Genomic DNA, 13,755 nt, shown 5'->3' on the forward strand with positions numbered 1-13,755 from the left:
CATAATGCTTGCGACTGGTGGGACAATTATAGGAGTCTTCGCGGCATTCATCGTAGACCAACAACATTTTGGGCTGGGGATACCTTGGTAGGTCAACATACAATTAGATGAGGTTGTAGACTGCTGCTGACGTTGCATTCGTAGGATCATGCCATACGGGATCACAGTCGGCAGCCTCACCGTCGTCTTCGTCTGGATAATGCTCATCCTGATCTACCAAGGACGGCTCATACCAGCCGTAGTGATAATAGGCTCCTTCATCCTCCTGGTGTTATACATCACCGGCCTGATCGAGACAGCCATCCAACTCTTCCGGAATACGAACGGTGTCAGTGGGCAATGCTCGACGCTCATGAATAATATCCCGACTCCGGGCGTGTCGCTCGATATGCTGGCGTGGTTGGAGCTGAACAGTATTTGTAGTAGCTGGTATGCGGCTTTTGCGTTCTGGATCGTGGGCGCGGTGTTCTTTTTGTGGATGATTATATTGGGGAGTCAGGTCGCGAGAGGCGGGCGTGGAGACTAGAGCGATCGATTGCCATGGGAAAGGCGTTCTGCAAGGCATATGTATGGTGCATCGGGTATGTGATATGATTTACGCGGATGGGAAGGCAATCGCAGCATCAAGCGTTGAGGGAAGGAAAGTGTACTGGGCACGTTCGTGATATCCTACACAGATAGCATCGTTTGCTTGTTTCAATGTAGCGGACCGATCGTACCACTCACAATCAGACAGTGGTGAAATCTCGCCTTTTTGCTACTGTATGAACACCCTTACAAGTCTCGTACTCGATCATTATCTGTTGTAGCATAAGATCAAGAGAGGTCTGGGTTTGGATTCGCGCCTTCGCCGTGTCATTCATTGCGATTTTGCTCTGCTGTCGGATGCCAGAAATACCACGATCATCATCATCATTCTGGTATGGGATCTTTTAGCGTAACTGCCCCTCTAAGCCTCATTACGTCTGCCAAGTTCATCTCGAACTCTATCCATTCCCCGCGTTGCGCGATCAGGTTTCTGTACCTGCATGGCACTCCAGCATTGTCACTAGCAGCCCAAGTAGCTTGGGTGTCTCGTAGATTCCTCCGTACTACCCGTAGATTCCTCCGTATCACCCTGCCATTCTTCAGTCAAAGATGGCGAACCAGAACCGTCTCCAAGATATGCCATTTGATACTCCCTGGTTCAACTCACAGCCCAAAGATTGTAAGATTCATTCATCTCACTGCTTGACGAGTACGACCTAATGTATGATGTCCAGTCTTCAACTCCCTCAACAAGTCAAAGAACTACAACATCGTTCTCACAGCCGAAACCGACGACTTCGACGAAGAGACGATAACGCAATGGCGGGAAGAGGGGTTTGTGGTGAAGTACGTGCCGTTGGGTAATGATGGAGGCCAGAGATATGTCCAGAGGGTCAGACTGGCAGGAGACACGTTCGGTGCGGCGGAGTACTATGCGATCGTAGGTGGGCTGCATGATATCCGCGAGCGTAAAGAGTGGGCATGTGACTGACGGAGGATGTAATACAGCATTCAGCGACGCAGCCTCCTTGATCCTGCAATCACATCTCAAGCCGAACCATCCGAAGCTCGTGGCCATCGTGGCATACTATCCTGGCCTGATACCAAAACCGACTACTAAATATCCGCCCGGTGTCAAGGTGCTGGTTCATCTTGCTGGAACGGAGATCAAGCTCCAGCATCATCCTGAGGTGCTCGGTCTTTCTTCCTCGAAAGCGAAGATCATCAAGAAGCGCATAGATCCTGGTGCTGGGTATGGCGAGAGTCTGAACTTTGGTTTCAAGACATACACGTATACCGGTTTGGAGAATGGCTTTGCTGAAAGAGACCTGGACGAATACGATCCTGTTGCTGAACAGATTGCCTTCTCACGCAGTCTATCAGTTATCCGGAAAGCTTTCCGAATCGATGACACAGAAACGAGGCTCGAGCACAACCGTGATACCCTCGTTGATGCTACCGCGCGCGGCGTATCCGAGAAAACACTGATCTCCAACGTCAGGCCTTACGCACACGTACTCCACGGACCTACCCTGACCGGCGGAGCAGGAACAGTCGATCTAAAGAAATTCTACACCGACTTCTTCCACCCCTTACCACCAAGCTTTCGCTCTCGTCTCATGTCGCGCACGTTAGGTACAGATGCCTCGCGCCTCGTGGACGAACTCTATATCACATTCACGCATACAACGGAGATACCCTGGATGCTACCAGGTATACCAGCGACGCAGAAGAAAGTCGAGATCGTGTTGATTTCCATCGTCAGGATGGTGGGAGGGAAGTTGGAGAGCGAGCACGTGTATTGGGATCAGGCGAGTGTGCTTGTGCAGGTGGGGCTGTTGAGTCCGAAGATGGTGCCGGAGAAGTGGAAGAAGAAGGGGGTTGTGGAGTTGCCGGTTTGGGGGTGTGAGGGAGCGAGGGCGATGAAGAGGGCCGGGAGTTCGCATGTTAATGAGTTGATTGAGGGGTGGGATGATAACGGGAAGTAGGTCGTGTCGACGTCCTCAGGCTGCACTTGCGAAAGCTTTATGTACATACATTCGAAATTCAAAGAAACGCTTTACGATTGTGCCAGGTTGCCTGTGGTAGTGGTCTGGAGGCTTCCGCATATCACTGCTTCATTGCGTTTCAACTTCTTTCGGAGAGATCACACAACGGCTGGCCTATACAGTAACGCCTTGAGCAACGGTTTTTGACCCACAAGGCGGATAAGAAACCGGTAGAGGCGCACGCATTGCGGCTCTGCGGCTACGTCATCAAGTGCCGATCTATTTACTGTCGCGCCGTTGCGGCGGCAACCGAGAAATTCTAGCGGACCAGATGGCTGGGCGAGTCCAGCCACATCTTCAACCACCATGATTTCAGACTGCACCAAGGGAGTCATTCGGAGTTGCTGTTGCAGTTGAGAGACCTCGGGAAACAAGCTAAGCATTCTTTCGATCATACATACCACTCTTTGTGTTGTGTGTCTTGCATCGATTATCTGACCCGGAGACTTCTTCATTGCAGACCGGACGAGTACTACTACGAACCTTCCGCCGTCTCAGTACACATACCTACCTACCTTACCTCCCCCTCTACCGAACCGCACATACAAGTGTGCAGAAAGCAACAATTCAAGTGAAAACAGGACGACCCTGCCGACTGCATTCTACACCCACGAGCACTCCCGGCCCTTTGGCCGTGGGAGATCAAACGACCGATCGAGCGGCACGAACGACTACCAAACTGCTATCAGCATTCTTGAGCATCCAGACAGCCGGTAGACCGTCTCTACCATGCCGAACGTGCGCTTCGCCGTCGGCATCCAACGCCTGATACCTTTCCTCGGCTACCACCATGTCTTGATGATACTCATCGCTATAGCGATAATATTACTCTGTAAGTCTTGCTCAAAGCTTGTCTTCACAGGTGGTCAAACAGCTACTGATCTTTTTTCACAGCACTACTACTAGCAGGCTGCTCCTCCTCCTCGCCACTCATCCCAGGCATCTTCCTCATATCCTTCTACTACCAACACTACACACCAACATACGACCCAACACAAGTCGACCCGGGCGTCACAGCAGCAATAGCCAACATTGTCGGCCAGGCGCAACTAGAAGTCCGCGTCGGCTACTTCGGCGTCTGTGTAAACCCAGATGGAGGCGCTTTCCTGTGCTCCAACAACGTCACTCTGCTCGCGGAGCAAGTGAGCGTCGACCAAGATCCACTTAATCTACTATGGGTAGCGGAGACGTTCAAAAACCAAGTCGTGTTCCCATACTTGCTGTAAGTCCCCAAGCACATCCCGCGCGTCACCACCACCTTCAAGCACTTTACTGATATGCCCCTTCCGACAGCATCGTGGCAATAGTCCTCGCCTTCGTCACCTTCCTCCTCCTCGCCACCTTCCCAGGCTGGCACGAAGAACATGACCAACGCACCGGCTCCGACATCGACATCAAACCCTTCCCCTCACGACCCGTGTCCCAAGTCGCTCTCGCCATGATCTTCATCTCCTCCATCTTCGTCCTCGTCAGCGTGCTATGGCAACACACGGCCTCGGTCGCAGCAGCACAAATAGCGCAGGATTTCGGAAACGGAAGTGTGAGGAGTGGTGTGGGTACTAGTGCCATGGTTTTGGGTTGGTTCGCTTTTGGGTTGCTGGTGGTGGTGACGATTGGGTTGTTGGTTATGATTTTGAGTATTCGTTTGCTTGATAAGTTGACCGAGGATTGATGAAGAGGAAGGAGGTTTGAAACGAACCTGGTGGATGAGAAGGAGGGCGAGCAAAGCAAGCCGTGGCATTACGCAGTAGCTCTCTCGTTGGCTGGCCTCGCCTTCGAATGCACTGCATCGAAGCACGCGCTGGCACGCCAAGCAGCTCGCAGAACGGGAAGACGATGATGGATGATGATTGCTTTGAAGCGTGCATGACTTGTCTTTCCAGCGATGCATCGGGACAGGCGCACTCCACTGCTTTCAGTAACGGCGTTGATGAAGAATACGCCGTCCACGGACGAGCTGGAAAGAATGGCCTTTGGATGTACAAAATGTTTATAGATGAAACCACAATGCCAATGACAGTCGCTGATAGCCGCTTGTACCATTATCAGAATACTGCCACCTCAATATACGTCAGTATAACCTCGTCTTGCCCTCGTGTCAGATCAATCTGGATGCCGAACGGCAGTTCGCCAGGCTGTGGTGCTCAATGTTGCAAGGGCAGAAGTTATTGTTTCGCTCATGGCGTAATAAGAGAACAAAAAAGGAAAGGCTCGTGAGTTTAGATCTGAATCACGAGCAGCGACAGAGCGTGTAGTTTCTTGAAGGAGAAGAGATTGGTGGCAAAAGCTCTTTTGGGTTTATACTATCTACAAGGCCGTTATCATCGTAAATCATCGCAAAACACTCATAGCCCTCGACCGATCTTCTCAGTCTCAGCCATGTAAAACAGAACGCCCAAACGCATCATCAAAGTCCTCCGTAAAACAAGCCATGTGGCTAAAAATCATCGCATCAACAAACTCCTCAGGGAAAAAAGCATGTGGCTGCACAACATCGCTCGCATTTTGGAAACCTTCTCGCAACCATGTCCCTCGCTTGTCTCGAAGCACGCACCTCGAACTCATCTCGCCTGCTGTACCCTTACTTCCACACCCTCCTCGCGTGATATCTAGATGTACCACATGCTGTTGAAGATGTTGCTCTGGTTGGGCATCGGCATCAATTTGTCAACGTTGATTGGCGGACCAGAAGAGCTACCACCCGAGCGACCCTGAGAGCCTGAAGCAGAGCCAGAGCGAGGACGCGAGGCAACCGAAGGAGCACCATCGCTGCTGCCGGCCCACTTCGGATCGTGAGGAACAGCGCGGTTGGAGGCGATGTGGGCGTAGTAGATCGCAGGGTGCTGAGAGACCGGAGTGGTGGCGCGGATATACTGGTATGAGTGCTCGTAGATGATTGTCTGGAGCTCCTCGTTGGACATGCCAACCTCGTTTAGCAAGACATGGTAGTGCATAGGACGAGCAGTACCCTTGATGGCGGTGTGGGAGCACAAGAAGAAGTCGTTCTCGTACGGATGAGTGACACCAGTCTCGACGAGAGTGCCCGGAAGAGGGTTGCCGTTACGATCACCCTTCTCGGGGAAGAAGCGGACGTGATGACGCTTACCACCAACGACCACGATGAAGGGGATGTTGAGCTTCGGATCAGCCGTCTTTAGCAGGGCCTTCATATCCGCGACCTCCTGCTGGAGGACATGCTGGTACTGGCCTTCAGACACACCATCGCGGAAGTAGAAGATACGCTGAGGGAACTTGCCACCACCAACGGCGCCAACCCAAGACTGAACAAGAGGTTTGAGCATAGAGTTGATGTTGTCCGTAGTCATCATCTCGACACGGAAGCCATTGGTCTCGCAAGCAGCTGCATAGCGGATAGCAAGGCGGTCCATAGAACAGGTGAGCGCGGCCATTGATGGGGTCTCACTGCCAGGAGCGCCATGGGAGATGTCAGCACCAAGGATCATAGTTGGGACAGAGAACAAGCCCGTCTCCTTGTTGTTCTTCTTCGCATCGCCCACAGCGCGGCACGTCGAACCGCCCAGCTTCGCGTTGAACTTCATGCAAACATTGGAGATGTACTGGCCCTGGCATTTCTGCACGTGAGCGTACTGCATGCACTGGGAGACGACGCCGTAGCGGCATTCAGCTGAGCGCTTGATGCGACCATAAGTGCCGGAGTCCTTGTCGGGAAGAATGAAGACCAGAATCTGAGGACGAGCGTTGTTTGCGTTACCGGTCTTGTTCCAAGCTTCGGTGACCCAAGTACCAACATCGTCACCGTTGGCCAGGATGAAGGTCGGTTTCTTGTTCTCGACCCTACCACCGTGCATACCGTAGATCTTAACAAACTCGTTCATGAAGTTCTCAACGATGGCCTTGTCGGGTTTACCGCCACGACGGCCAGGAATGACGCACACACCCCAGCTCTTGAGCGGAGCAGGGTTGGGCTGCAAGAACTTCTTGCCCTTGAGGTCCCATCGACCAGAGGTGCCAGGCCTAGCATCACCCGTGCCGAACTTGACCGTGGGAGCAGGAATCAGGCGACCATCGACCACGGTACGCTGTGGATCGATCTCAACACCGAAGGCTTTCAACACAGGATCCTGATCCCACTTCAGCATACCAAGACCATGCTGAATAGCGTTCCAACGCTGCGGAGGAGGCTCAACAGCAAACTTGATCATGTTGGACGTCTGACGCTCATCCATCTTGAATGCGTAGCGCTCATTGCCCTTGATCTTAAGGACTTCCATAGGCAGAACCGTGCTCTTGCCTTTGGTCATCTTGCAGAGAGGCAGGTCGGGGTGCTGGAGGCGGATGTTGTACTTCTGAGCGAAATAGTCGTAGACCGAGACCATCTTCTTGTCTTCGTTCTCGAATTTGTGTTCGCGAGCAGACTTGAAGATGAATCGCTCAATGACATAGTTGTCAATTTCCTTCGCACCACGATGACTGGCCTCGACGTGCAGCTTGCGCATCTTCTTCAGATCCTGGCCACACCTACCCCCCTCGCCTTGCTTCAATGCCAGGATAAGGTCGTTCATGTCACGGCGACCAGTGAGCTGCAACGCCGCGAGATGCACCGGCAGCTCCTTCCAGAACGTGCCGTTGGCCACGTCGACATTAATGGAAAGGCAGGCCGGATTGCCACCCCAGTGGGCAATACGCAAAGACTGATAGACACCCTTGAAGGCCTCAACAGCATTGCCAAGATCGAAACGGGTCTGGCCCTTGGCGAAGAAGCTGCGCTTGATGGATGTGTAGTTTAGACGGGGATACTCGCGAAGGAGATGATCAAAGAAGTTGATTGCCTCCAGATTCGCGTTGTTAAAGCCGGTCTTACCCTCGAGGTAGGACGTAAGGACATCGAAGCCGACTTGGTTGGTCTGGCGGATCTGCACGCGATGAGTGTTGAACTTGCCATCCTTGCGAGGCTTGCCAGTGCCACCGTTCTCCTTAGAGTCGAGGTCAATCATGAGGCGAATCTCACGGTTGATGGGGTTCATGGACCAAGCCAGCTTGTTGCCGTCGAAGATCCAGCCCTTGCCGAGAGCGGCCTTCAGAGCCGGACACTCCCACATGTGCTTGTTGAGACCACGCTTCTCGTCGCCGTTGCCAATGATGACATCAAATTGGTAAACCTTCTTAGTTGGGGTCTTCTTGACGCGGAAAGTGTTGAGCCCAACCTTGACGCTGGAGCCGAGCTTAGAAGGGCCCACGCGAGGAGGCATAGCTGCGGCAGAGAGACCACGAACGGTGGCCCAACCGGCGGCAGAAATGTCGAAGTTCTTGGCCTCAACGATGACACGAGAGGTGGCGGGATTGCGAGTGACGGAGGTGGGAGAGTCCGGATCACGCTCACCATCGTAGCCGTGAATAGACTTGGAGTTGGAGCTGTGGGCAGAGTTCGCAGTAGAACGGGCGTCAGATTTGGGCTTGCTGCCAGAGGAGGAGGTTCCAGAGTTGGAGTGGTGGGAACGCTCGGTACGACGGGCATCGCGCTCCTCGGCGGCACGGCGCTTGGCTGCACCAGCCATTGTTGGGGATGTGTTGGTTTGTGTTGTGGTAAGACTGTGTGAGTGTCAGAGAGATGTTGTGGAAAGGTGTTGCAAAGATGTGGAGGTGGAGGTGGATGTAGTGAGAAAGGCTTGAAGTGGGAGGGAGGTAGACTTAAGTACCTGCTCAAAGGCTGGCAGTGCTAGGCATGCGATAGGCAAGGGAGGAAAGGAGCGACAGTGAGCTCTCAAGTGAGTGTTTGCAGTGCCCTGAGTGATGATGATGGGCTGGAGTGAGGCAATATGACGGCATTGCGTGGCCACGTACCTTGTGTTGCAGGGGAGGAAAGTTGTGAGAACCTGAAGAAAGGGGTAGTAAACCACGAGAGGTTGGTCGTGGAGCTTTGCTGTGAGTGTAGGTTAGCAATGTGCTCGTGGAGTCGCTTGCTTGGTGATGGTTGCGAGGAGGTGGTGATCAAGGAGGAGGATGTGTATGATGTCCCACTGCAAACGCCGAAAGCATGCAATGGCTCCGAGTGTGTTATGAGGCGGCTGTGGAGATGATGAGGAGCATGAGGGTGATGGGGATACGTACGTCGAAGGCTTTGGTGGTCGTGTTGTGGTAGTCGGAAGATTTTTGGTTTGGAGTTCGAAGGTGTTGTGTTGAGGTCAAGCCGTAGGCAGAAACTTGAGCTATAGCTGCCGTAGAAACGCGTTGCGCTAGCTTGCCGGACTCCGAACCAGACGGGGAAGGAACGATGTGCAGCACTGGGAAGTCACGATCCGGAGTCCCCAACGGTGAGGTGTACTATGGTATGATATCGTTCTGGATCAACTTCGAGGAGTATGGGCAGTGGCAGTAGCATAGATGCATGCAATACTACCTCGATTGCTATCCGTACCTCCTTGTGCCGTTACCTGTTGATGCCTTTGGTATGCTTGGCTTGAGGACATTTGCAGACTCTGAGCGCAAGATCTGCATCGCTGCATTGCCTCTGCTGCCATTCCCTTCCCTTACGCCGTGTGTACTACATCAGTAGCAGGAATGCAAGGTCATCGCACAGCCATCCACCACCATCATAGATTCGATCACTACGACACGACGCCGCTACTCAAGCTCCCGAAGAGGAGGATGAGTCGCGTGCTCCATAAAGAGAGGCAGAGATCGATGTGTTTTGCCCGGAAAGTCGATCAGCGCGACGGTGAGAGACGACCATGGCGATATTCAGTGCGGCCTCCGCGAATGACAGACCTGCATTCGCCAGCGCTATCGCGAAAAGCCGTGAGTACTTGCGATCCCTCAGTAGCTACACGCGCCCCAGCCACAGTCTCGTACCGATACGATGCTCGAGCGGGGATTCTAAGGATGGTAGTGCTTGAAAGGAAGACGAGGCAGCAGGGCATCAGACTGATCGACTTCTCAGCAGGTAGAGATGTCACCCAGCCTCTCCACGACCACCTCCCAGAGCTCCCAGAAGGATGCTCGGCAAAGCACTGGCGCGGCGATCGGCGACATCATGAAAGAAAAGCCGAGCCAGAAATGCGGCAGCAAGCAAGAGCAGCAAACGAATATCGATAGCCATATGAGACGAGCTGGATGTCGCGCGGCATATACAAGGACACATACGCCAAATACGGGGTGTGAAGAGCCAAACCCAGAAGAGGTCCTGGTGTGGTAGAAGAGAGGTAGAGTAGAGTCCACGTGCTTCTTCTTTGCTTTCCTTCTGCTCTCTTCTCATTCTCGCTGGGCCGAGGAAGTGCGATTGGCGCAGAGACGGTAGAAATCCAGAGGGCGGAATATCCCAATAAGCCTGCGATGCGGACACTGGGCCCGGACGACTTCTATTACATCCAAGGCATGGACACCTAAATTGAGAACCGTATCGCGTACCAGAGATTCGATCCATTTTTGTAGGAGAGCGCTCCTGGACGAACAAATCCGCCAAGTCGTCTGTCGCCATATCCTGTCTATGCCAAACCCAGGGATTACCTTCATGATTCCATGGTGTGTATACCGTCCTTGTCTGCCAAGACTGCTCTCCCAAGCGCAATCCGAACGGCTCATTCTTCCCGTCTCAACGCCAATCAGCTGTATGTCGCCTCTCCCTCCTCGAGAACGAGGAAGATAAGCAATCGCACCACGACTTCCGCGGCGCTTTGTGGATGGCCGTAGAGTCAAAGTCATACTCGAGATGTAGCCCTGGAAATGGGCTTGATGCAGCGTTCTCACATGCCTAGCCAGGAGCGTGTCGCGAAATTGTTAGCATCGCATGTCACATCCTTGTCTGCCTCCGTTGCTCTCATGGAATTTGGTCCCTCTCTCGCTCGTCTTATGCTGCTCTTTTTCCCAAGCGTGAGAGCCTCAATGTGGGATGGGAAGAGCCGCAAGAAGGGCAGAGGTGGGATTGTCTGTCCTGACCGACATGCGGCAGCCAGCAGTCCATCAACAGACCTATATTGATATTTTGCATGGGCTCACACGGTGTCGACGATGAAGTTGGTTTACAGCTCGAGCTCGTGGAGTCAAGAGTTCCGCCATCCACTCTCTCGGAGCTTGGCTCACGTGGCTCACTCCACTTCAAGCACGCGTTGAAGAAACACTCCTCGTCCCTCGTCTACGACACTGCATATGTACATATAGTACCAGCAACCAGGTCGTGTGTTGGATCGACATTGTAGCTTGCGACAAGTGCTCTCATCATCAGCCTTTTCAATATCGTGGTGGGACGTGGAGTGGCCGACCTTCAAAAGTGCGAAACACGCACCAACGTATACACTGGTACACGGCTAGTCTTAGCATGAGTCATTGCAAAGTTCGACCTCACGCATTAGATCAGGCTGTCAGAGGGCTTCAAGATGATGAAAGGTTGCTTCAAGACCCTCGAGAGTGTAGGAGTGAGACGTGTAAGGACCAAGAAGGCATGACAGCAGGAAGACGGTCTCTCATAAACAACTACTGGAATTCAAAGTTGCACGAAGAGTTATGTGCAAGCTACATACGATGTATTCTTAACTAGCCTAGCGTGCTTGACAATCTACTCAGGCACCTTCTCGCCCATCATCCGCCAGAAATCACATCTCTGGCCACGACCACCTTCCCAGGTATAAGCATCCTCGAGCCTAAAAGCATTAAGCTGGCCTCCGCCACTACAGTATGGCAGACCCCCGATCGTCACAAGCTGTGGGCAAGTAGTATTGAAGTCCATCATGATAGGATCGTAGATGCTGTATGGTGGCCAGTCGCTGACAGGGTTGAAAGTCGCATTTTGAGTATTGATGCCATTGTCGACCAGACTTGACACACTTGGGTCGTCGTTCACGATAAAGGCGCCAAGCATTCGCATGAAGGCGATGATCTGGGCAGTAAGTCAGTGAATAGCAGTAGAACCATTTCTAGACATTTACTCACGAAGTCTGGGCTGTAATAGCCGCCAGTATACGGCCAACGAACGTACCCAGCGCCATCAGCGCCGTGATACGCATTTGGGATCGAGAACTGATATTTCCAGCCTTGACCGCCGTGCTTGTTGTTGCTGTAAGCTTCTGCGAGCCAGTACGATGGACAGATGAAAGTTGTCTCGCCATATATGGCAATAGCACGCTGCTGCTGGCCAGTTGCAGCTATACTTTGATTGATCGTAGTTGGTCCATAGCTACCTTCGGTGGACCAAAGCGGAGCGTTGAAATCCGTGGAGGCGTTGGTCGAAGGATAGTAGAGCAAGATCTTGGCGATATCGTTATTGTTGAAGTTGGGAAATATCTTCTTGAGATAGGAGACGAGATCGTCAATCGTCTCGATACTGTTTGGTTGTACCCATGAAGCACCTTCTAGTGCGTTGTGGCCAGCAAGATGGTTGACGCCGTTGACTCTGCCTTCAGCTAGAGCCTGACTTGGCCGCTCCTGAATCAAATGGCCGTCGGTTACCGGCAGGAAGGCCCAGGTACCCCATGTACCGCTCTGGGAGACGTTCGCTGCAGCACTCATGAGTGTTTTGGAGTCGACTTCTTGCAAACACTGAAAGATGGGCTTAGATCCATTGTGCAAGTAACCATCCTTCACATCGCAGCCTGCGGCACCAGCGAGAGCATAGTAGGATTGCGAAGGCTGCCAATCCTCTGGACGGAGTCAGCATACGGACATCATGATCCCAGATAGATTGACTCACTGTAACCATACTGGAAGGCCAAATAAGGACTAGAAGTGATCGAATTACGGAAGAGAGTCGAGCCCAAAGTGCCGCCGTACGCAATGCTGTATCTCGTGGTTAGCTTGGATGATGCACTAATCATTGACACAGTACGCACTCCTGCAACATGACACTACCAGCGCCTGCACTCTCGCCGAAGATGGTCACTCTTCTGCTGTCACCACCCTGGGACTAGTGTCAGATTGATTCCATGATTGACTTGGTGACGGCCCCGGCCTGTTGCACTTACGAAGAGATGGACATATTGCTGGATCCAATGCAGAGCCAGCTGTTGATCGAGTATGCCAGCGTTGGCGACCCCATTGCGAGCCACCTCGTCGGAACTGAGGAATCCAAAGGCGCCAAGCTAGATACCATATCAGTCACCGCGTCAAGTCAACATGCTACGAGGATTCTCACCCTATAATTGAACTCAACAGCTACGAATTGGTTGTCATTGTTGTATAGCAGTGGCGTAAGGTCATACGCGCCCGCGCCTTGCGCGTAACCTCCACCATGAATCCTTTTTTCTTCTTCAACTTGTATTCTTTGATCCTGATGTCCGAAGGGTACTCACCACACAAGCACAGGTAAGCTAGGCTCTGATGTCCCGTTGCCTTGCGGAATGGTGCTGGGAGAAAAGACCTAGATTCTGTCAACGCTTGCAAGATTTCGGAGTCTCGTGGTCAGTCTCACATTGATGAACAAGCAATCTTCACTGCTCTTCGAGTTGTCGACGGGAGTATACGAACTCGACGCATCTGGAGCTTGTGGGCATTGCGAGCCATAGCTGGAGGCATTGACGACTGCAGTACGGTTCACCTCCGGCACGCGAGGAGGCTGCCATCTATTCTGGCCGCTTGTGTCCTGCCCATAGCGAATTCTGCTGCATGGTTAGAGCTGCAGGATAATATCCGCATCCCTTGGCAAACCTGTACCCTTGGAACAAGTTCAGCTTCGCGGACTCATTGCGCCAGCCTTGTATTATGGCGTATCCTAAGTCGATCTCGAGCGAAGATTGAGTAGAGTTCGCAGCACGCTTCCCTACGCTTCCAGGGTATCCAGCATAAGGCGATGGTATAGCCACAGCCAACGCCACGAAGAGCAACGAGCCGTAGAGCAACATGGTGGGCATGCACAAGGAAAGCCACGTGGAAGTGAAACACAATGGGTAGGAGAAGTACTTTTGCTATGCAAGTTCAACTCACGCGGTGAAGCTCGAGCAGGGCCCATTATATTGTAGCGCTCCTTCGCGGGTCAATGCTAGCAGGGCCAAGTGCAGTAGTACGCTCGCCCATACGTGTTGCTGCAAGGTACCCTGCGTCGTTAGTGGTGATCAATATCTCGCCAACATCGTGTAGGAAAGTCGTCTAGTCTCGCAGCTCTCGCAGCAGGGCAGAAGCCTGTTCACCCTGGAAGTTGACGAGAGCATGCAACTGCCGAGCTTCCCGAATCTTCCGCGTAATTCTGCACGTGGACGCCGAAGGCTTGTGTGGC

At 52.7% G+C, this 13,755-nt stretch overlaps 4 protein-coding genes across 4 annotated transcripts; 2 read left to right on the plus strand and 2 right to left on the minus strand.

The window, feature by feature from the left end:
* Positions 1 to 1,137: 1,137 nt before the first annotated feature.
* LTS14_002649 (uncharacterized protein) lies at positions 1,138 to 2,516 on the plus strand (the record flags this gene model as incomplete). The annotated part of the gene is made up of 3 exons (XM_064835355.1): positions 1,138 to 1,207; positions 1,263 to 1,472; positions 1,537 to 2,516. 3 exons carry the CDS (start codon positions 1,138 to 1,140, stop codon positions 2,514 to 2,516), a joined length of 1,260 nt encoding a protein of 419 aa, XP_064697290.1.
* A 789-nt stretch (positions 2,517 to 3,305) lies between these two features.
* Positions 3,306 to 4,248, plus strand: LTS14_002650 (uncharacterized protein; the record flags this gene model as incomplete). Its single annotated transcript, XM_064835356.1, has 3 exons — positions 3,306 to 3,408; positions 3,471 to 3,798; positions 3,870 to 4,248. The coding sequence occupies 3 exons, from the start codon at positions 3,306 to 3,308 to the stop codon at positions 4,246 to 4,248; spliced, it is 810 nt and encodes a 269-aa protein (XP_064697291.1).
* A 937-nt stretch (positions 4,249 to 5,185) lies between these two features.
* ago1 (Protein argonaute) lies at positions 5,186 to 8,113 on the minus strand (the record flags this gene model as incomplete). The annotated part of the gene is made up of 1 exon (XM_064835357.1): positions 5,186 to 8,113. One exon carries the CDS (start codon positions 8,111 to 8,113, stop codon positions 5,186 to 5,188), a length of 2,928 nt encoding a protein of 975 aa, XP_064697292.1.
* A 2,993-nt stretch (positions 8,114 to 11,106) lies between these two features.
* LTS14_002652 (uncharacterized protein) lies at positions 11,107 to 13,384 on the minus strand (the record flags this gene model as incomplete). The annotated part of the gene is made up of 9 exons (XM_064835358.1): positions 11,107 to 11,427; positions 11,481 to 12,187; positions 12,238 to 12,323; positions 12,377 to 12,450; positions 12,509 to 12,625; positions 12,679 to 12,781; positions 12,836 to 12,903; positions 12,955 to 13,141; positions 13,191 to 13,384. 9 exons carry the CDS (start codon positions 13,382 to 13,384, stop codon positions 11,107 to 11,109), a joined length of 1,857 nt encoding a protein of 618 aa, XP_064697293.1.
* Positions 13,385 to 13,755: the final 371 nt, after the last annotated feature.

This window comes from Recurvomyces mirabilis, assembly GCF_035927965.1.
Source record: "Recurvomyces mirabilis strain CCFEE 5264 chromosome Unknown scaffold_5, whole genome shotgun sequence".
Taxonomy (NCBI): Eukaryota; Fungi; Ascomycota; class Dothideomycetes; order Mycosphaerellales; family Teratosphaeriaceae; genus Recurvomyces; species Recurvomyces mirabilis.